Here is a 24,014-nt window from a genome sequence, read left to right as displayed (position 1 = left end):
CTAGTAAGGTCTGGTAGAAAAAAAATTTAATTGTTTTTTATTCTAATTTTTTACGAATGATTCAACATCAGTGATGATAAATAACCAAAAGCCTTGCTAATTTTAGAACTTAAAGTACATCTTTATTAAAACTTTATTGCAACAGAATTTTCGAAACTTTTTTCACTTCTTATACCATACTTTGAATATTAACTCTATCTGACGAAGAGACGACATATTGATATTGATGTTGCTAACAATATTAACTGATGTATAGTTTTCCGGGATACTAATTTTGTAGTAAGATGAAAAAGAATAATTTATAAGTTCAATATTATTGTACACAGATACAGGCTTAATTATCCAATCAGAACCTGGAACTGAATACACACTTTCAAAAACAGCAGGTTCAAGCTTTAGTTCATCACCAAAACCAAAAAGTTTAGAACCACTGTGCTCTATTGAAGTCATATAGAACTCTCCATCACTTGAAATATTATGCAATATGGCTTGAACACTTTCAATCCAAACGTTGCCATTTTTATTTTCAAAGATAGGAAACTTTGCATGTCGCCTTGTTCTAAGAAGCTGAAACTCATATGGAAAATCCATCTGATTTAAAAGAATTTTAATTTCACCTTTTTGCATAATTTTCCCAATATTCAGCTCATTCTTCAGAATCTTCAGGACTGTTCTAAGTTCTTCCGGTACCGACAGAGGTGAAAAAGGCTGAATTTTTGAAATGAATTTGGTACTCTGTTGAATATGAGCTGCTATATTTATAAAGTTAGATAAACTAGAGCAAATTTCCTTTCTTACAGAAAAGAGATTTAGCATTGCGTTGACCACTATAGTATCATGTGCATTATAAGCGGCAGTCATATTATCGAGCACAATTTCAGATGTATGATATAGCATTTCCTTACGTCTTTTACATCCATCAACTGCCATTTGCGTATCAGAAATCATAGACGTAAGTTCGATCACCTTCTCTGTAAGGTCTACTTTCATATCAATAAGTGATATCAATGTATCAAGTTCTGATATCTTTTCGGCTGCTAGTCCACTAGAAGCTTGGGAAAGTACTGATTTTAGGCGAGAGACTAACAGACGTGTTTCGTAACGGGTGAATCTATTGTTTAGTTCACTAGTTGCAAATGAAACAGGAGTATGGGCTTTGATCAAATCTGACAGTTGAACGTCAAGGTTTATTTCATTTCTTATCTTGATATTACTAATATCATTGACGAAAGTTTTGATTTTCTGGCTTAGCTGATTTGTTTTGTTATAATTATGTTCAATAAGTGAAAAATAATCTTCAAAAAGTGGTTCAATATCATTGGGAGAAATTTTTAGTTCACTAGAAATAAACTTATGAGTGGAATTAAGAAGATTTCGAAATCCAATTTCTGCATTTTCTTCATTTTTATGGCCAACGCCAAATATAGCTAAAGCAACATCCATAACATTAGTTAGGATATTAACAGCGTTGAATATTTGTTTTTCTCTTACCTCTTTAGTTTTTTGTGCCAAACGACTCCTTGATTCTGCAAAAAGTTCCTCTTTGAACTTGTCAACAATATGTTTCAAATTATTGAATTGTGTATTGATATAATTATATACGTATACAGATATTGTAGTACTGACTATTGAATCAGTATTGAATTGACTTATTTGGTCGACAACTAAACTCAACTTTTTCTTGTATTTCCTCATATCTTCTGTCAGAGAAAGCAGTTTGTTCTTAGAATCATCCATAAGTTTATCTTCAAAGTTCATTTTAGTTTTAATAAAGCTGTCCAAGCTTTTGCCAGTCAACTGAAATATGGACTGAGACCTTGATTTCGAAAGCTCATTTTTTTGTTTGAAGGCTTGAGCTAACATATATTCAATAGAATCAATAATTTTTTTAATAGATCTTTCGCCTTTATATCTTCCTTTTTCTTTTTCCAATGAGCTAAAGGAGTTTATCTCTTTAAATATGGAAAAAATAAAACTATCAGCAATCGTTAGATTTTCGACTTGTCTTAGAACTTCATTTTTATATCCATCTTTTCCGTTCTCCCCTGTTTCTCCAACTTCACCATCCTTTTCTCTTTCTGCAAATTTTATTTTGTAATGTAAGTTGCTATTTTTAATTTTTCCTAAATAAACATCAACTTTGTATGCTTTATTCTGTAAACGCCGAATTCCTCTCTTGAACCTATGCTTCTCAGTTTGTTCCCAAGTTCGATAATATGTTGCTTCTATAATCTCATTCCCTCCACCTTTACCTCCAGGACCTCCAATGCCACCTTTACCACCCACGCCTCCTTTACCACCTTGAGCTAATAGAGAAAAATGCTCCCAAGAGCTTACAGGAACATCAAGATTTAGTCTCCCAGGCTCACCTCCATTCCCTCCAGATCCACCAGGATTACCGCGAAGACCTTTATTGCCTGGCATTGCATTAGTTGACTTGTGTTCAAACTCTCTGATGAAAGTTATGACTTTTCTATAGCTTTTACTATTTAGAACAAGATCACACATAGGCCTAAGATCATTAAAAACACTAAGAAAATTACATGGCCAAGTTAACGCTGGGTCAGGTATTTCTACTGCATTTTCGCGTACCTTTCTTAACTTGTAATTTTCTAAATCATCATAGTAAGATTTTCTAGAAAACATCGAAGGTAAAGTCCCACTCTTTCCCTCTACTCCCTGGGACCCAGGCTCACCATCTCCTCCTTCTCCACCATCTCCTCCATTTGCTTCTATACTCATCACACCACCATTGACCGCAAAATGAACTTTTATTGAAACAACTCCTCCACCAAAGCCAATCTGCCCTGTTTGACCGGTTTTCGATTTTGCAGGAGCACGCGGTTTTGTTAAGCAGATAGTGGATCCCTCATCATGGATATTCAAATAGCCAGTTTCAATTGACAGTGTCCTAAGTGGTGTAGTTATATAACCATAGACTGTCACGTTGGAACAAATCAACCGAAGCTCTTCTGTATGATTGGTAAGTGATGACAAAATTAGTGGTAAATCACATAGTGGATATAATACTCTAGTTGTTTTGCCATTAGCAAGGTATTTTGGGGAAACGCTGTTAAAATCAGGGTTCATCCGGTCAAGGTTCATTTTAAAGTTCATCCGTTTTTTGAATTCCAGGCTGTTTTGTAGCCTTTCTAATCTATTACCAAACGATGAGTCTATGTATTCAATTATTTCATGTCCTTTTTGAAAAGAGTGATTAAAGTTGCATCGGGTAACCAATGAAAAGTTATCGAACTGTTTTTTTGATACAATTGTGCTTTGTAAATTCGCAAATGTCTTGAATGCTTCGTCAACATCCCTTAACGAGTTCACTGACTGAATGATTTCAATTCCTCCTCGTAAGAGTGTTTCAGCCTGATCGCGTTCGGTATGTGCGAAGGACATTCGTTCCTTAGAACACTTAGGAAATATTTCCTCTTTTTCTCTATCAATTGTGTCTAATACGCTGTAAGTTCTTTCTGAAACTTCTGCTGGCAGTGTTCTTATAAGCTTTGAATAGCTAGAAAGTCTGCCAGAAAAATAGTTTTCCAAGCAATAATGCTCCTGTGCGGGTAAGTACCTGCAAATTGCAAGTAGTCTTATCAATAAGGAATGAATCTCAATCAATGTGATATTAAAATTAAGAAAAATAATTTTTTCCATTGATTCTGTTAATCGAGTGTCAAATATCTTCCATTCTGTCATTATAATTTTTCTTTGTCTTTCATTTTTACTTTCTTCTACTAGGGCTTTTAGCTTATTTTTGATTTCTTCTACTAAAAAACCAACAGCTTCAACAAGAGCTTCAGTCTTTTTGGTTCTTTCGATTTCAGTCAGATTTTTATGAATAAATATTTCATATTTGGTTAAATTTTGTTTTACGTTAACAGTAAAGAAAGCCTCTAATAGGTCATTGTCAAGGAACTCAGTATCTGAATTGATCTTGTCTAGTATGATTTCATACATGTTGGTCAAAACATTTGGTGTAATAACTGTTCCGGCTAAGATTTTAACTTCGTTTTGCTCATTTAAAATCAAGGCAATCAATTTAGTTAGACTTTGTCTGAAACGACCTAATCCCTTTCCTCTAATATGTATATATTTCAAATACTCATCTTCTTCTGGCAAAGACAAAGAAGGAAATCCAATGACTTGAACTGACTTAAAACAATTCTTTAATTTCTTCCGTATAGAATTTCTTTTTCTCTCAGACTCGGATTCAGATTCAAACTCTTCTTCTAAGAGTTCGTCAGTAAGTTCATCGTCACTTTCACCACCTTGCATTTTGTTCACAACTACAATCAACCTCCCACCCTTGAAGTCAGTACAAAGTGATCCACTATCATCTTGAATTTTATTCGCCAAGTTGAGATAGCGATCTAACTTTTTTAGCTCTTCATCTGAACGTAAGGAGTCAGTAGTTACCCACATTATAATATTGGAAAAGAATAAAGGGGGAATTGTTGAAACCAAGTCAATGCTGTCACCTCTTACCCCCATCCCCTCACTGTCAGTAAATACTATGGGAAAAGGTGAGCCACTATCAGTAAAATTGTTTTGTAATGCAAAATTCACTGCAGAAATATACTCATTGGTTGGGATACCTGGTGATATATCAATTCCTAACGTTGTTGTCTTTGTAGTTCTTCTTCCCTGACGAAACATTTCATCGTTCCCAGATAACAAAGAAACAATAGTGGATTTTCCAGATCCCTGGAGCCCCAGAATAGCAATAAGCACTTGCTGTTTTGAAAATCCACCTAGCTCTTCTAACCTCGCTTTACCATCCTCATGGAGTTTTCCAAGGGTCTTATCTTTCGTCACATTACCCATTCCAATTTTTTGAACCATGATTTCATTTGGGTAGTTACTTTTTAACTTTAAAACGCCATCAAAGTTGTTATTTAATTCATATGTCCAAGTACTGTTAATGCAGCTTGAATATAAAAGTGATTGGCTCTTAGAGGTACTGTCTAAGCTTAATTTGAAAGTTCGAGACTTTCTTGTGCACGAAGATTTTATTAGAATATATTTGAAAGGCTTTTTCACTGTGCATATTGCTGAAGAGTTGTTGTAAAGGTGTAACTGCTGCTGCTGTCTTGATCGTTTTACCTGCAATAAAGTATTAATAAAGTAAAAAGTAAAGTAAAACATGTTAAGTGAATGCAATGAAGTGAAAATAAGTATCTTAAGTCAAATCACAAATACTGTGAGAAGAAGTCGCAAAAAAGAATTTAAAGAAAATTAGAACTTCTTGGGAGGTTGTAAAGAAGAAAGTTTCGAATACTTGGGATGGAAGAGAGACGTGTGGCCCTGTGCTGTCTTCAATTGGCTTGATGCTACAGTGATTCATTAGTAATAATAGGCCTATTTTTAGTCTTAAGCAGCAATCCCTGAGCTTCCTAAGAGGGCATTCTGGAAATGATACACGTAACTAAATATATGAAAATACACTGTGTTCACCTGACATCAAATAATTCATAATATCTCGAGAATGGAAAGAGGAATATAATTGAAACTTTGAGGTCGTGTTGGAGATTAGGGATGGGCCACGTCAACCAGGTTGACCAGAGAAGGGGACAAAGGTAAATTGAAAAATACTACATGTATTTAGCTCACTGAATATCTATATCTGTAATATCTTGGGCACAGCTTGAGGGATGGAGTTGAAATTTGAAGGCACTATTGGAAAAAAGAAGGATAGAGGATGGGACAAGAGAAATTTCAATTTAGTATTGAGTGAAAAGGGAAAGGGATGATCAATTTTTTATTCCAATAAAGAAATAAATAATGTTTTGATCTAAAAGCTCTTATGGGACTTACAAGTAGAAGGGGGGGGTACCAGCCCCACGAGAACACCCCTGCTGCCACCTATAACTTTTTTACATTGTTTATTCAAGGATTATCGATTGAGTCTAATGGGGGTCAAGGTCAATGTTGTTGTTGTTTTGGGCACGCGATAGAGTCTTTAGGATGAACATTTTTTTTTTGTGATCTATTTTGTAGTTGTTGTTTTGGGCATTCTATATAGTAATAAGGGGGAACAGGTGGTTAATGGGGTCAATGTTATTATTGTTGTTTTGGTCACGCAATAGAGTCATTAGGGAGAACAAATGGTTAATGGGGTCAATGTTATTGTTGTTGTTTTGGGCACACGATAGAGTCATTAGGGAGAACACGTGGTTAATGGGGTCAATGTTATTGTTGTTGTTTTGGGCACGCTCTCAGCGAATGCCAAGGTCATTAACCAAATCGTTTCCGGGCAAAGTTAATGACACTTCCTTCCTGTTCTTGTTCAAGCCAAATGTTATGAGTTTCCGGGGAACACCTGTGCTATCAGTCATTAATCAAATTGTTTCCGGGAAACAGTTAATTAATGTCTGGAGTTCTTCCAGAAGAATCGTTTCCGAGGCAAAGTTTTGATCTTAGCGATGAATCGTTTTAGCGCGGGAATCAGGTTTCCAAATAATTGAAATGTGCCAGCGCAGGGATGCTAAACAAAAGGAACAGGCTAAAATTTCGTTTAGGGACTATTTGGGCGAAACCATTTTAGCTATTATAGGGAATTATTTCGGCGAAACAGTTAGAGACATTTTAAAAGATGATTTTAGAAGAGGTTTTGAGTGTGGTTCTTATAATACACAAGTTGTATTTTAACAGTGTCGTGAGGTCCCCTACCCCAACCCCAAAGGGTTCCGATCCCCCTACCCCAACCCCAAAGGGTTCCAATCCCTTTACCCCAACCCCGAAGGAAGCCCCCCCCCACCGATCCTCAAAGGTCCCCCAGGTGCCCAAAGGGCCCCCGGATCCCCAAACGCCCTCCCCGGGCCCCCAAAGGCCCACCGGGCTCCCAAAAGACAACCGGGCTCCTAAAGGGTGAGCGCTCATGATAAGCTAACCTAATCTAACCTAACTTAAACATGGAGAAACCTAACCTCTAACCTATAGTTTTTGTATTTCTATGCAATATTGTGTAATTTTGTGGTTATGCTAGTTTGGACTAAACTTCAAATCTAACTAAATCTCTAAGCTAAGATTCTAGACTAAACCTCTAAGTTATAACTCTTAACCTTAAGTAAAACTAAAATAAACAATAACTCTAACTAAAACTCTAAGCTAAAAATCTAAGCTAAAACTATAAACTCTTAACTATAACTAAACTAAAAGAAACTTCAACCCTAACTAAAACTCTAATCTAAGACTTTAAGGTAAAACTCAAAACTCTTAACTAAAACTAAACTAAACTAAAACTCTAACAAAAACTCTAAGCTAAGACTCTAAGTTAAAACTATAAACTCTTAACTAAAACTAAACTAAACTAGAGCTTCAACAAAAACTCTAAGCTAAGACTCTAAGCTAAAAACTCTAAAATCTTAACTAAAACTAAGCTAAACTAGAACTCTAACAAAAACTCTAAGCTAAGACTCTAAGCTAAAATTCTAAACTCTTAACTAAAACTAAACAAAACTAGAACTCTAACTAAAACTCTATGCTATAAATCTAAGGTAAAAAACCAAACTCTTAAATAAAACTAAACTAAACTAGAACTCTATCAAAAACTCTAATCTAGGACTCTAAGCTAAAAAACTCTTAACTCTTAATTAAAAGTAAAATAAACTAAAACTTAAACAAAAACTCTAAGCTATGATTGTATGATAAAACTCTAAACTCTTAAGTAAACTAAACTAGAACTCTTACAAAGACTCTAAACTACGACTCTAAGCTAAAAACTCTAAACTCTTAACTATAACTAAACTAAACTTCAACTCCAACTAAAGCTCTAAGCTAAGACTCTAAGCTAAAACTCTAAGACTCATAACTAAAACTAAACTAAACTAAAACTCTATGCTAAGTTTCGAAGGTAAAACTCTAAACGCTTAACAAAAACTAAACTAAACTAGAACTCTAACAAAAACTCTAAGCTACGACTCTAAGCTAAAATTCTAAACTCTTAACTAAACCTAAACTAAACTAGAACTTCAACTAAAACTCTAACCAAAAGACTCTAAGCCAAAAACTCTAAACTCTTAACTAAAACTAAAATAAACTAGAACTCTAACAAAAACTCTAAGCTAAGACTCTAAGCTAAAATTCTAAACTCTTAACTAAAACTAAACTAAACGAAAACTCTAACTAAAACTCTAAGCTAAGACTCTAAGGTAAAACACTAAACTCTTAAGTAAAACTAAACTAAACGAGAACTCTAACTAAAACTCTAAGGTAAAACATCAAACTCTTAACTAAAATTAAACTAAACTAGAACTCTAACAAAAATTCTAAGCTAAGACTCTAAGCTAAAATTCTAAACTCTTAACTAAAACTAAATTAAACTAGAACTCTAACTAAAACTCTATGCTCTAACTCTAAGGTAAAACACTAAACTCTTAACTAGAAGTAAACTAAACTGGAACTGTAACAAAAACTCTAATCTTAGACTATAATGTAAAACTATAAACTCTTGAGTAAAAATAAGCTAAACCATAACTCTAACAAAAACTGTAAGCTAAGACCCGGCTAAGACTCGAAACCCTTAACTAAATATTAATTGATCTATTGCTTTAAGTAAAACTCTAAGCTATGACTCTAACCTAAAAATCTAAATTCTTAACTGTAACTAAACTAAACTTTAACTATAACTAAAAATCTAATCTTAGACTACATTTTAAAACTATAAACTATTAACTAAAACTAAATTAAAATATAACTATAAATAAAACTAAGATAATACTATAAGCTAAAAAATCTAAACTATTAACTAAAACTAAACTAAACTAGAACTCTAATTAAAACTTTAAGTCTAAGCTAAAACTCTAAACTAAAACTAAACTAAACTAGAACTTCAACAAAAACTCTAAACTGAGACTATAAGCTAAAAATATTAAACTCTTAACTAAAACTAAAATAAAACTCTAAAAAAACTCTAAGCTGAAACTGTAATATAAAATTCTATGCTCTTAAGTAAAACTAAACTTAACTAAGACTCTCAGCTAAGTCCCTAAGGTAAAACTCCAAACTCTTAACTAAAACTAAACTTAACTGTAAATCTAACAAAAACTCTAAGCTTAGACTCTAAGCTAAAACTCTAAACTCTTAACTAAAACTAAACTAAACTAGAACTCTAACAAAACTCTAAGCTAAGACTCTAAGCTAAAACTCTAAACTCTTAACTAAAACTAAACTAAACTAGAACTCTAATTAAAACTCTAATTATAAGCTAAAACTCTAAACTAAACTAGAACTGCAACAAAAAACTCTAAACTAAGACTCTAAGCTAAAAACTATAAACTCTTAACTAAAACTAAACTAAACTAGAACTCTAAAAAAAACCTAAGATAAGACTCTATGGTAAAACTCTAAAATCTTAAATAAAATTAAACTAAACTAAAAATCTAAGCTAATAATCTAAGCTAAAAAATCTAAACTCTTAACTATAACTAAACTAAACTAGAACTCTAACAAAAACTCAAAGCTAAGACTCTATGCTAAAAACTCTAAACTCTTAACTAAAACTAAACTAAACTAAAACTCTAAGCTAAAACTCTAAGCTAAATCTCTAAACTCTTAACTATTACTAAACTAAACTTCAAATTTAACAAAAACTATTAGCTAAGACTCTAAGCTAAAACTATAAACTATTAACTATTAATAAACTAAACTTCAACTTTAACAAAAAATCTACTCTAAGACTATTAGATAAGACACGAAACTAGTATCTACAAATAAACTAAACTAGAAATTCGACAAAAACTATTCTTAACCTCTTGGCAAAATCATCTAACTCGTAACTAAAACTAAACTATAAACAAACGTTCCCATGAGCATTTTTATATCAAACTATGATAAAATTATAAACTCATAACTAAAACTAAACTAAACTAGAACTCTAACTAAATGTCTAAGCTATGACTCTAAGGTAAAACACCAAACTCTTAACAAAAACTAAACTAAACTAGAACTCTAACAAAAACTCTAAGCTAAGACTCTAAGCTAAAAACTCTAAACTCTTAACTAAAACTAAACTAAACTAGAACTCTAAGCTAAGTCTCTAAGGTAAAACTTCAAACTCTTAACTATAACTAAACTAAACTAGAACTCTAACAAAAACTCTAAGCTAAGACTCTAAGCTAAAACTCTAAACTCCTAACTATTACTAAACTAAACTTCAACTCTAACAAAAACTATAAGCTAAGACTCTAAGCTAGAACTCTAAACTATTTACTAAAACTAAACTAAACTAAAACTTCAACAAAAACTCTAAGCTAAGAGTCTAAGCTAAAAACTCTAAACTCTTAACTAAAACTAAAATAAACTAGAACTCTAACAAAAACTCCAAGCTGAGACTCTAAGCTAAAACTCTAAACTCTTAACTAAAACTAAACTAAACTAGAACTCTAACTAAAACTCTAAACTAAGACTCTAAGGTAAAACACCAAGCTCTTAACTAAAACTAAACTAAACTAGAACTCTAACAAAAACTCTAAGCTAAGACTCTAAGCTAAAAAACTCTAAACTCTTAACTAAAACTAAACTAAACTACAACTCTATGCTAAGTCTCTAATGTAAAACTCCAAACTATTAACTATATTTAAAATAAACTAGAACTAAAAACTAAAAAAACTAGAAATCTAACAAAAACTCTAAGCTAAGACTCTAAGTCAAAATTCTAAACTCTTAACTAAAACTAAACTAGAACTCTAACTAAAACTCTAACCTAAGACTCTAAGCTAAAAAACTGTAAACTCTAAACTAAAAGTAAACTAGACTAGAACTCTAACTGAAACTCAAAGGTAAAACATCAAATTCTTAACTAAAATTAAACTAAACTTCAACTCTAACAAAAAATATAAGCTAAAACTCTAAGATAAACCTATAAACTATTAACTAAAACTAAACTAAACTAGAACTTCAACAAAAACTCTAAGCTAAAAACTATAAACTCTTAGCTGAAACTTAACCACACTATAATTTTAAGTAAAACTCTAAGATATGACTCTAAGCTAAAACTATAAATTCTGAACTGTAACTAAAACGAAACTAAACTAGAACTCTAACTAAAACTCTAGGCTAAGACTCTATGGTAAACTCTAAACTCTTAACTAAAACTAAACTAAACTAGAACTCTAACTGAAACTCAAAGGTAAAAAATCAAACTCTTAAATAAAATTAAACTAAACTAGAACTCTAAAAAAAAAAAAACTCTAAACTCTTAACTAAAACTAAACTAAACTTCAACTCTAACAAAAACTATAAGCTAAGACTCTAAGCAAAAACACTAAACTAAAACTAAACTATACTAGAACTTAAACATAAAATATAAGCTAAGACTCTAAGCTAAAAACACTAAACTCTTAACTAAAACTAAAATAAACTAGAACTCTAACAAAAACTCTAAGCTGAGACTCTAAGCTAAAACTCTAAACTCTTAAGTAAAACTAAACTAAACTAGAACTCTAAGCTAATACTCTAAGGTAAAACACAAAAATCTTAACTAAAACTAAACTAATCTAGAACTCTAGCTGAAACTCAAAGGTAAAACATCAAACTCTTAACTAAAATTAAACTAAACTAGAACTCTAACAAAAAAATCTAAGCTAAGACTCTAAGCTAAAACTCGAAACTCTTAACTAAAACTTAGTCAAACTAAAACTTTAAGTAAAACTCTAAGCTATGACTCTAAAACTCTAAATTCTTAACTGTAACTAAACTAAACTTCAACTCTAACTATAACTCTAAGCTAAGACTCTAAGGTAAAACTTTAAACTCTTAACTAAAACTAAACTAAACTAGAACTCTAACTAAAACTCTGAGCTAAGACTCTAAGCTAAAACTCGAAACTCTTAACTAAAGCTTAACCAAACTACAACTTTAAGTAAAATTATAAGCTATGACTCTAAGATAAAACTCTATATTATGAACTATAACGAAAATAAACTAAAATATAACTCTGAATAAAACTCTAAGCTAAGACTCTAAGCTAAAAACTCTAAACTCTTAACAAAAACTAAACTAAACTAGAACTCTAACAAGAACTCTAAGCTAAGACTATAAGCAAAAAAAAACTCTAAACTTTTAACTAAAACAAAACCAAACTAAAACTTTAAGCTAAGACTCTAAGCTAAAAACTCTAAACTCTTAGCTAAAACTAAACTAAACTAGAACTCTAACTGAAACTCAGAGGTAAAACATCAAATTCTTAACTAACATTAAACTAAACTTCAACTCTAACAAAAACTCTAAGCTAAGACTCTAAGCTAAAACTCGAAACTCTTAATTAAAACTTAACCAAACTACAACTTTACGTAAAATTATAAGCTATGACTCTAAACTAAAACTCTAAATTCTGAACTGTAACTAAACTAAAATAAACTAGAAATCTGAATAAAAATCTAAGCTATGACTCTAAGATAAAAACTCTAAACGATCGAATAAAACTAAATTAAACTAGAACTATAACAAAAACTCTAAGATAATACTCAAAGCTAAAAAAAAACTCTAAACCTTTAAATAGAACTAAAAAAAAATAAAAATTTAAGCTACGGCTCTCAGATAAAAACTCTAAAGTCTTAACTAAAACTAAAGTAGAACTCTAACAAAAACTCTAAGCTAAGACTCTAAGCTAAAAAAAAACCTCTAAACTTTTAACTAAAACTAAACCAAACTAAAACTCTAAGCTAAGTCTCTAAGGTAAAACTTCAAACTCTTACCTATAACTAAGTTGTGGGTGAAAAGGATGGGTACTTCAATTTGTAAAATGGGTTTAGGACGGTCACTAAGAAAAGAACTTGTTCTGAAATGCCTTTTGAAAAGTATTACTTGGTTTTCAGCATTCAAAAAGCTGTAAAGTATAGTTGTGGGTGAAAATGATGTGAATTTCAATTTATAAAATGGGTTTAGGATAGACATTATGAAAATAAATTGTTCTGAAATTCCCTTTAAAATGTATCGCTTTGTGTTTGAGCAGTCAAAAAGCTGTAAATTAAAGTTGTGTGTGTAATGAATGGGAACTTCAACTTGTAAAAATGGGTATAGGATGGACACTAAGAAAAGATCTTGCTCTGAAATGCCATTCAAAAGTATTGCTTGGTGTTGGAGCATTCAAAAATCAGTATAGTAAAGTTGTGGGTGAAAAGGATGGGTACTTCAACTTGTAAAATGAGTTTAGGATGGTCATTAAGAAAATAACTTGTTCTGAAGAGATATAATAAAGCCATAAAAAAGTATTAAAAAATGGGGGCTCAGGGGCCTTTGGGGCGCCGGGGGTCCTTTGGGGGTCTGGGGGGCCCTTTAAGGCCGGGTGGCCCTTTGGGAGCCCTGTGGACCTTTGGGGACTGGGGGAGGGTCTTTGGGGACCTGGGGCGGGCCTTGGGGGGTCTGGAGGGCACTTGAGGGCCGATTGGTCCTTTGGGAGCCCGGTGGACCTTTGGGGACCGGGTGAGGGCCTTTAGGGGTCCGGGGGCCCTTTGGGAGCCCGGTTGTCTTTTGGGAGCCCGGTGGGCCTTTGGGGGCCCGGGGAGGGCGTTTGGGGATCCGGGGCCCTTTGGGAACCTGATGGACCTTTGAGGATCGGGGGGGGGGCTTCCTTTGGGGTTGGGGTAAAGGGATTGGAACCCTTTGGGGTTGGGGTAGGGGGATCGGAACCCTTTGGGGTTGGGGTAGGGGACCTCACGACACTGTTAAAATACAACTTGTGTATTATAAGAACCACACTCAAAACCTCTTCTAAAATCATCTTTTAAAATGTCTCTAACTGTTTCGCCGAAATAATTCCCTATAATGGCTAAAACGGTTTCGCCAAAATAATCCCTAAACGAAATTTCAGCATGTTCCTTTTGTTTAGCATCCCTGCGCTGGCGCATTTCAATTATTTGGAAACCTGATTCCCGCGCTAAAACAATTCATCGCTAAGATCAAAACTTTGCCTCGGAAACGATTCTTCTGGAAGAACTCCAGACATTAATTAACTGTTTCCCGGAAACAATTTGATTAATGACTGATAGGACAGGTGTTCCCCGGAAACTCATAACATTTGGCTTGAACAAGAACAGGAAGGAAGTGTCATTAACTTTACCCGGAAACGATTTGGTTAATGACCTTGGCATTCGCTGAGAGCGTGCCCAAAACAACAACAATAACATTGACCCCATTAACCACGTGTTCACCCTAATGACTCTATCGTGTGCCCAAAACAACAACAATAATATTGACCCCATTAACCACGTGTTCTCCCTAATGACTCTATCGCGTGCTCAAAACAACAACAACAACATTGACCCCATAAACCACGTGTTCTCCCTAATGACTCTATCGCGTGCCCAAAACAACAACAATAACATTGACCCCATTAACCACGTGTTCTCCCTAATGACTCTATCGCGTGCCCAAAACAACAACAACATTGACCTTGACCCCCATTAGACTCGATCGATAATCCTTGAATAAACAATGTAAAAATGTTATAGGTGGCAGCACGGGTGTTCTCGTGGGGCTGGTACCCCCCCTTCTACTCTTACAATTTGTTTATGTATAGTAGAGAGATATTTCGAAATACATTATATCCTGCCTGTTGGGACCTTAGCTACCTTTACTCTATTGCTACCACCAGTGGTCGCACTTGTGGCGTCAGAGATCAAATACTGGTTGCGACGAGGCTTTTCGTCAAATACTGCCAGCTTGTCAAAATAGTGCATCATAAATTTTTCAGGAATGACTAAGAGTCTTAGGCTGAAACTTTTAGAGAATGTTGAGAAAGGATGGACGTTGAAATAAGACTCTACTGAGTGAGTTGGTCAAAATTAGAAGACAGTATTTGCACTCATGCTATCAAGCTAGCATTTCAGTAAAATCAAGATGACATACACGGGTCTACAAAATCAGGAATTGAAAGTTTGAGTACTCTTTTTCAAGTTTCAAAAGTGATTAGAGAGAGACACACCCCCTCCCCAACCCGTGTCCTTTTTTTATAGTTCCCTGCAATGCCTCAAGTTATCAAAAATGAATTAAGAGATTACCATTTTATGAGCAATAATTGAAAAGTCCAACAAAAATGGACAGGGTAGGTATGATCCCTGCAGCCCCTTAGAGCAAGGACCTAGAGAAAGGGAGGCCGTCAGAAAGCTTGTAAATGGTCCAAATTACGTATTGTGCCTGATTATTTGAATTTCAAGCAAGGTCTTTAGGAGTGTTTATTCAGCCAAGGTTTCCAAAGTTTCCCAATTTTAAGTCTCGCAATGTGGTGCCTATCTAAGGAAATTAAAATAATCTATATGCACTTGATTTTTAACATTTTCAATATCTTGGAAGTAACTTGGAAGATCGAGGTGGAATTTTGAGAGAATATTAGAGGGTAAGAAGATAAGAAAAAGTTTTTAATTTTGACCTTGAACCAGAGATAAACGAACGACGCTGGGAGTGGCAATGCCACAGCATAACTGCAATTATAGGATATAGGGATGGAGTTTAAACTTTCAGGGACTATCAAAAGAAGGAAGGAGAGGAGGCAAGGAAAGTTGTAATTTAGATTTAAGAGAGAGGGAGGATGCTAAGCAGCTTTCATGTAAAATCCAAGCAAAAGCAACATTTTTGCTACATAAGATAGTATGAGGCTTAGAATTTATGTACGGTAAATTCGCAAGAAAAATCAAAACACAATATGTTCATCCAGGTTGTCAAATTTTAGTGTCTGAAAAATCAGGGGAATGACTTGGAGTATTAACTTGGAACTGAATGTCGAGGAGAGGCAGTAACTTCTACGCTGAATTATGAAATGGAGCAAGGGTTGAGGAAAATGGAAATCACTGCATGTATGCAGGATTTTAAAATATTCCTTATTAGCCAAAAAATATTAGCGAAAGTTATTAGCAAAAGAAATTCAGAGATTGTTCTCTGGGACGTGAAAGCAGTACATTTTCAGGGAGAGGAAGAATATCAGGAGGAACAGAAATGGGCCAAAAAACGCTTGTTACCTGACTATTTGTATCTTGACCAAGGTCCTGGGGGTCATTAGCTAGGAGATGACTTCCAGAATTACCTTATTAATTCTGAATTACCTAAGAACTATCTAAGAATTACCTTATAAATTACCTATTAATATCTTATTAACCTCACCAAAATACCTTATTGCCAACATACTGGGACAGAAATGAATCAGAGAAATAGGAAATTCAAAGAATTGATAGGTACTAACGAGTAATGAGTAGTTATGGAAAGATACTTCTGTGAGTAACGAATTTAAAATACTACAAAATCTATAAGTTCTGAGCATATTACAGTTTGCTAGAATAAAATACGAGCACATTGATAATAAGACTATGAATCGCGAGCAAATTCTATGTGTTTACATTTCTTAGACCACTTGCATTATAGAATTTTCATAGAATGAAATATATAGTTAGATTTCCCATGACCAGTGACGTGTGTCAAATGCATCTGCTTCTCTCATTGAAGAGCTATGCAAGGTCAACCTTGCAAGGATCCTTGCCTGCAGAGGTCGGTAGAGCATGACGGTCCCAAGTCCGTAAAATGAGGAGGGTTGGGCGATTGGCTTGAGACCTATCCCCGTAAAATTCCAAATTGCAAAAAAAACATCGATGATAGCATCGGATACCCCACTACACCATTTGGTGACAACCTCAGAACGCCCACGGACACGACTTATGACAGCAAAAACTAATACGAAATTTGGATTTTGGAATGTAAGGACACTAAACCAGCTGACAAAACCTGAACAAGTACTCAGAGAAATGAAGAAGTATAAGCTAGATCTCCTTGCTCTAAGCAAAGTCAGGTGGATGGAATCTTGACATGAGCAACTAGGAGAGGGTTACTCACTAATTTACAGTGGAAATGAATCCCGGCACCAGGTTGGAGTTGAGATGATGTTGTCTGACCAGGCCACTAAAATACTAGTTGAATGGAAGCCAGTCAGTGAGAGATGCTTACTTGCAATATTTGTAACCAACCATCTGAAAACTTCAATCATTGCATGTTATACTCCTACAAATGATGCTGACGATACTGATAAGGAGTCATTCTACCAAGCTTTTCAGTCATTGACATCAGAAGTCCCATCACATGACCTTATTTGTGTGGTTGGGGACTTCAATGCAAAGGTGGGAGTAGAAAGAGACTACTGTCCGCAAGTCCTAGGGAGACACGGTCTTGGTGAAATGAATGAGATGGGAGCCCTCCTGGTGGATTATGCTCTGAGTAATGATCTTATGGTCGGCACAACTCAGTTTGAACACAAAACCATCCACAAATAGTCATGGATCTCGCCAGACGGCAGGACGAAGAACCAAATAGATCATTTTCTAATTTCAAGGAGATGGCAGACAAGTCTTCTTTACGTACGTGGCTTCAGAGGGGCAGATGCCCAGTCAGACCACATCCTAATGGTAGCAAAATTGAAAGTCAAGCTGAAAGTGCCCAAAAACGCAAAGTCAAATTCTACGAAGCTTTATGATGTGGATAAATTACATGTCCGGGAAACCCGAAGAAAATTTTGTATGGAGTTGAAGAACTCATTCGCTCTGCTTGAAATAGAAAACGACACAGACATTCCGGAAAAAGCATGGCAAAAAATGAAGACAACTTACAATCAAATTGCTAGGGATGTGCTCGGGTATAAGAAGAAACCGAGGGAAAGATGGATATCACAGGAAACTTGGAAACCAATCGACGAGTGTAATGACTTGAGACAGCAAATTTTCTCTGCTGGTGGCGACAGAACTTCGGTCTTCGCAAATGGCGTGTATAGAATAAAGGACAAACAAATCAAGAAGTCGGCAAAAGCTGACAAGCGGAGATCGGTAGAAGAAAAGGCTAGACTAACAGAGGAAGAAGCTGGAAAAGGAGTCTCCAATGCAGTTTACAGGCTCACAAATGAAATGCTAGGAAAGCTTCCCAGCAGATCCAGCCAAGTCAAAGATGAGAGCGGAAATGTTCTCACCGAGACTGCGAAAATTGACGAGAGACAAGTATCTCACTTTGAGAAGTTTTTAAATTCATCGAGACCAACTGACCAATACGGAATCCCTTCTACGCCCTTTCTTAACCTGAAAATTACAAAAATCTCCCAACATCTGTGGAAGTGCTTCTTGCAGTGAAGAAACTGAAGATTGAAAGATCGCCAGGTGAAGACTGCATAACCTCGGAAATGATCAAGGCATCAATGAGGACATGCCTCTTAGTGTGGAACACTGATTGCAACAGTCTGGCAGTTTAAAAAGGTCCCTGGAGACTGGACCAAAGGGATAATTGTTAAGATATTTAAGAAAGTTGATGCTCTTAACTGCAATAACTGGCGAGGTATAAACCTAATATCAGTACCAAGTAAGGTTGTAGCGCTTGTAATAATCGAACGACTGAAAAAAGCACTTGATCCGTGTCTGAGAGAAGAGCAACATGGCTTTAGGACAGGTAGATCTTGTTCAGATCTCATATTCACGCTCAGGACTCTGATAGAAGAAGCAAATGAGGGGTCCAACAAAGTATACATTCTCTTCATTGATTTTGAAAAGGCCTTCGATTCCGTGGACCGTGACACACTCTGGGAAATTCTACAGTATTATGGTGTCCCCAAGAAAATAATAAGTTTGATCATGGCCTTTTATGAAAATACGGAGTGTTGAATAAAGACAGAGAACGGAACAACTAGCTACTTCAAAATTATGTCAGGAGTGCGACAGGGATGCGTTTTATCACCCTTTTTATTTTTTATTTTAATGGATTATGTTTTGAGAGAAGCGGCTGGCTTCGGAATAACAGTCGTAAATAAAAATCCTCTCGGACCTTGACTTTGCGGATGATGATGGCACTTCTGGAATAACAAAGCAGCGACTCCAGGAGCTCCTTAATAAAGTGAGCGTTAAAGCGGAGAAAGTTGGCCTAAACATCAACATAGACAGGACTAAATCAATGGCAACATCAGGCTCGCCAGTCGAGTTCCTCCACAAAAATCGTGGATTCGAACAAGACCATGAATTTAAATACCTTGGAAGCTGGGTCGATTACACAGGAGAGGTGCAAAATGAGGTCAAGAGAAAAATTGGCATGGCAAACGCTGCTTTCAACAAACTTAAGCCAGTATGAAAATCAAAGAAGTACTTGCTTGGACTAAAGCTGCGACTTCTTAATAGCAACGTTTTGTCTGTCCTATTGTATGCCAGTGAGTGCTGGAAACTAGATGTTAGGACAGAAAAAAGACTCACAGCTTTCGAAAATATGTGCTTGAGACGCGTGCTGAATATCAGTTGGCGTCAAAAAGTCAGGAACATTGAGGTCCGCAGAAGAACTGGCCAGCCGCTTATTACTGAAGTGATGAAGAAGAAGAGATGGAGCTATTTTGGCCACGTCCTTCGGATGGAGGACTCCAGAATCCCGTACCAGGTTCAAAGATGGCAGCCGCGTGGGCGTCGAAAGAGGGGAAGATCGAGAAACACGCTCAGACGCACGTGTGATTGTGATCTACGCAGTGCTCACACATCACTACAAACCCAGTGGGAGGATGTACTTGCCGCAGCGCCAATACGTAACGTTTACCGAGGCTTCGTCAATGCCCTATATGCCCCAGATGGCTCAGGAGGACCTAAATAACAAAATTTCTTATCTTATTCAGATTAATTTTTTTTTACAGAATATTTAAAAAGGTTATACAGAGATCGCAGACGGCAGAACCCCCAAGCAAAAAGAATAATCTATGCTTAAAATAGTACAAAGAATTTCCTCTTCTAGTCAACCCCACCCCCTGTCTCCATCCTAAAAAGCTTTCTTTTTATCCTTGTCTTTGCCTTCTATTCTTTATTTGAATATTAATGGCTCTTAGTAATATATGTAAAAGAGCGGGGTACATCCCTCCTATAATCTATTCACCTCTCATTTCTTTAATCTGCTAAAATTAATTACAACCTGACTCCTCCCAAACAGTGGGTAAAATCCATCCTATTATTCATTCTTTTTTATATATATACTCATTTTTGACTCTATATTCAAAATTTATCTCTAAAAACTTTAATTTTTTTTACTCAATTGTAGACCTTAGACATTGCGATTTTGAGTAGAAAATGCTTATATTTCAATGTTCTTTCTTCCCCTGGAATTGTAGCCCTTCCCTCAGAAATAATCTCCAGTTATATTTTTTTAATGTTCTTTCCTCCTTTTTTTATAATAAATTGTAGTCCAGCGTCACAAAAAATACTACTAGGCTACGGCTGCTATTAAAAATTTCGAAATTCAATAATACTTCTATAAGAAATTATGAAAAAGAAAAAACTAGCACATGAAATATGATCACTACAATAAAAACTTTTTCTGACAGTTTTATTTTGATTTGTTGTAAATCTGTTACATTTAACTAAAGTAACTAAAACAGAAAGTGATAATATCGTAGAATCGTTCCGAGGGCTCTTGATTTTCGAACTTGATTAATCTAAATGATTTGTCCTTTCAACACTGGCTGTTTACACGCCTTCCTGTGTTTTAAAGTGCTATTTCACGCCTCATCTATGATTTGTGTCTTAAATTCCACATGTTAAAACCAACTAATTACCAAAACGAGCTTCTAGGAGAAAAATGCAAAGGGGTGTATTTGCATCCCGGCAAGGGCGGATCCAGGATTTTGTTTTCGGGGGGGGGTTACTAATTTTTGACTCAGTTTTCGACTAATTTTACTGATTTTTGCCTAGGTTTTACTAATTGTCGACTTATTTTCGACTCGGTCAAAAATTTCGGGGGGGGGGAGGGGTCAAACCGGGTAACCCACCCCCTGGATACGGCCTTGCATCCCGGTCAGGTTGTGCATTCCTGTGCATAAAATTAGGGCCACATATATATTATTGCTGGTTTGTGGGGATTTGAACACTAGCTTAAGGAGGGCATGGCACTATTTTCGTAAATTTTAATACTACATCTCCATCGGGATGTTCTTATGCTGTCAAAGCTTAAACCATTTTTGTATGTTCATTATTAGTGTTCTTAATCTGACTTGGACTTTGTTCTTACTGAAATGCCAGAATTACAAGACTTTAATGTTGAGGTTTCTAATGATATTCTATATAATGACCTATCAAACAGTTCGTGGTAACGAACTGTAAGTAAGGAGCGACCCTGCTCAATGGTAACCGAAACTCTAGAAAACGGTATTTTGATACAAATAGATACATCAAAAGAATCAGATTTTAATACTGATTTCAAATATATAAGTTTCATCAAGTTTAATCCTTTCCATCAAAAGTTAAGAGCCTGAGAAAATTTGGCTGATTTTCGAAAAAAGGGAGAAAGACCCCCTAAAAGTCATATAACCTTAATAAAAATCACACCATCATATTCTGCGTATCAGACAACCCTACTGAAGAGGTTTTAAGCTCCCATCTACAAAAATGTGGAATTTTGCATTTTTTGCTAGATGAAAGATCACGGGTGCGTGTGTATTTGTTTGTTTTTTTTTTTTTTTTCCCCAGGGGTGATCGTATTGAACCAGTTGTCCTAGAATATCGTGGAAGGGCTCATTGGAATTTAAATTAAAAGTTCTAGTGCCGTTTTTAAGTGACAAAAAAATGGAGGGCAACTAGGCCCCCTCCCACGCTCATTTTTTTCCCAAAGTAACCTGACAAAAATTTTGAGATAGCCATTTTGTTCAGCATGTTCGAAAATATTATAAGTATGTCTTTTAGGATGACTTTATCCCCCGAACTTCCCGGGGGGAGGGCTGAAAGTTATGAACTTTACCCAATGTTAACATATAGTATTGGTTATTTGGAAGTATACAGGCGTTTTCAGGGGAGATTTTTCCTGGTAGTGGGGGGGGAGGGGTAGGTCAGGGGTTAGGTGGGAGGATCTTTACATGTAGGAATTTTTAATGGGGGAAGGGACATTTCTATGAAGGGGACGCCGGACTTCCCAGCATTATTTAAAAAAAGATCAGAAATTTAATATAAAAAAAACAAGTATTTCAACTGCAACAACAGCAACATCGAAACTTTAAACGAACAGAAAATATTACATATATGATTGGGTTCACCCTGTAGTCAATACCTCCCTCTTTAAGCCAAAGATTTTTTAGTACTTTCATAAGAGCTATTTATTCTAATTAACGGCCTTTGTGATTAAGCGGTCATTTCTAAAGAATTGGAACAAAATTTGAACATTCGCTTAAAGAGCAAGGTATTGACTAGGGGGCGAACCCCCTAATAAATGTATTAAAAATATATGAACATAGAAGTTCGTTAGGTAAGTTAATTCGTAAGTTACGTATATTTATTACTAATAAAAACGTTCGTAAATAAAATTAAACAAGTTTCGAGAAAGCCATTTAACCAAATAAAAGTAAATTAATATGAAAATTTTGTTTTAATTATTCATGTACGGTGAGCCAAGATCAAAACCTGCATTTATTCAAAAACGTTCAAAAATTAAATAAAAAAAACAAGTTTTTAAACTGAAAGTAGAGCGACATTAAAACTTAAAACGAACAGAAATTATTCTGTATATGAAAGAGACTGTCCCCTCCTCAACGCCTCGCTCTTTACGCTAAAGTTTGACTCTGTCTCACAACTTTATTTTTTAAAACAATAAAAAACTTTAGCGTAAAGAGCGAGGCGTTGAGGAGGGGACAGTCTCTTTCATATACAGAATAATTTCTGTTCGTTTTAAGTTTTAATGTCGCTCCTCACTTTCAGTTTAAAAAACTTGTTTTTTTTATTTAATAGTGAGTAAAAAAACAATGGTTTACTAAGCAACTTTAGGATTGCATTGATTTGCCTCTTTACCAAATTTACATCTTCTGCTGTCTAAGATTAGGGTCCCGTTCCACCTCTTATCGTCGAAACAAAAAGGGTATAGTCTAGATTTATATTGTTTTCAAGCTGAAATTATCCATTCGGTAAAAGATGCAGCTTCGGTATCTATGCCATCTACTAGAGTGCGGTTGAAAGAAAGGTTGATATGGAAAATAATAACCAATCCCCTAAGTTCCAGTTTAGAATTCGGGATGATTGTGATCGCCCTAGGGAAGGCGTGGTGTTTGGTATCCAATCAAAAACTCTACCTTTGCGCCGCCGTTTAGGGTTAGTTCATCAAAATCTATCCAGTCAATAGTATCAACGAAGTCAACAAGCTTAACAACATCTTTTTCAAAGTAACTGTAGTTACAATGACTGGATCCAAAGCCCAAAATCAAGCAAAAGGTCCAAAACATATCCATGATAATTTAAAACTGTGTTTGATCCCACACATGAATTGCTTTTGTCTTTAACCACACTGAGAAAATTTGCAACTTCAAAATGTTTTTCTCGGAATCAAACATTTCAGGGCAGTGCTGGCGTTGCTGAATACAGATAAGCTTTTCTCTTTTTGTGCCTTTATCGAGTTTCAAAGGTATTAAATGCCTTCTGTTGAAACAGTACCAAAGATTAAATATGACTAATTAAAAATAATTTCGTTCCAAAAAATATTCCAAATAATAGAAAAGGGCTTATTAAAATCTAAAATGAGCCAAAAAAACAAACGAAAATAAATATTAAAAAATACATTAAAAATAAAATGAACATATATTGAAATGAATCTTTAAGCCTTTAATGCACTAAAGTGGAGTCTGGTCTTACTTATATGCAATGTTTTCTGCTTATTTTAAATTTTAATTTATTTACTTGATTATTTACTTTTTGTTTGTGGTTTTGAGAATTCGTTCAAACTAACTTTTTTGCTTAATTTTTGAATTATTGTATGAATTTGATTTTGCTTGATTTCCGTTTTAATTTTAATACTAACCTGTGTAGGAAAAAATTCTCTTTAGAAATTTTTTTTTATCGACTCATATTTGATTTTTAATTGTTGCAGTTTCTTAATGTATAAACTGCTAAATTGTTTTTAAAGGTTTTTCAATCTCAACACCTTAAGAACAAAAGCTTAAATTCTAATTGAAATTTCTTGTCAAATTTCAAGACAGAGCTTAAATTTTTAATCAGCCGGTATATTTACAGCCGTCCTGGCTAAGTGGACGTGCGCTGGGTTGAGAGTTC

General features: G+C 34.9%; 1 protein-coding gene across 1 annotated transcript; it reads right to left on the bottom strand.

Moving 5' to 3' along the window:
• Positions 1 to 100: 100 nt before the first annotated feature.
• LOC148946586 (uncharacterized) lies at positions 101 to 23,232 on the bottom strand. Its single transcript, XM_089097473.1, has 2 exons — positions 23,042 to 23,232; positions 101 to 5,112 (listed from the first exon to the last, which is right to left on the bottom strand). The coding sequence occupies exons 1-2, from the start codon at positions 23,195 to 23,197 to the stop codon at positions 163 to 165; spliced, it is 5,106 nt and encodes a 1,701-aa protein (XP_088953599.1). The 5' UTR covers positions 23,198 to 23,232; the 3' UTR covers positions 101 to 162.
• Positions 23,233 to 24,014: the final 782 nt, after the last annotated feature.

The sequence above is a fragment of the Artemia sp. Qi Xiang Cuo genome, chromosome 11 (assembly GCF_049724085.1).
Source record: "Artemia sp. Qi Xiang Cuo chromosome 11, ASM4972408v1, whole genome shotgun sequence".
NCBI lineage: Eukaryota > Metazoa > Arthropoda > Branchiopoda > Anostraca > Artemiidae > Artemia > Artemia sp. Qi Xiang Cuo.
The sequence above is the reverse complement of the archived record's forward strand: the minus strand, read 5'-3'. Positions and strand labels throughout refer to the sequence as shown.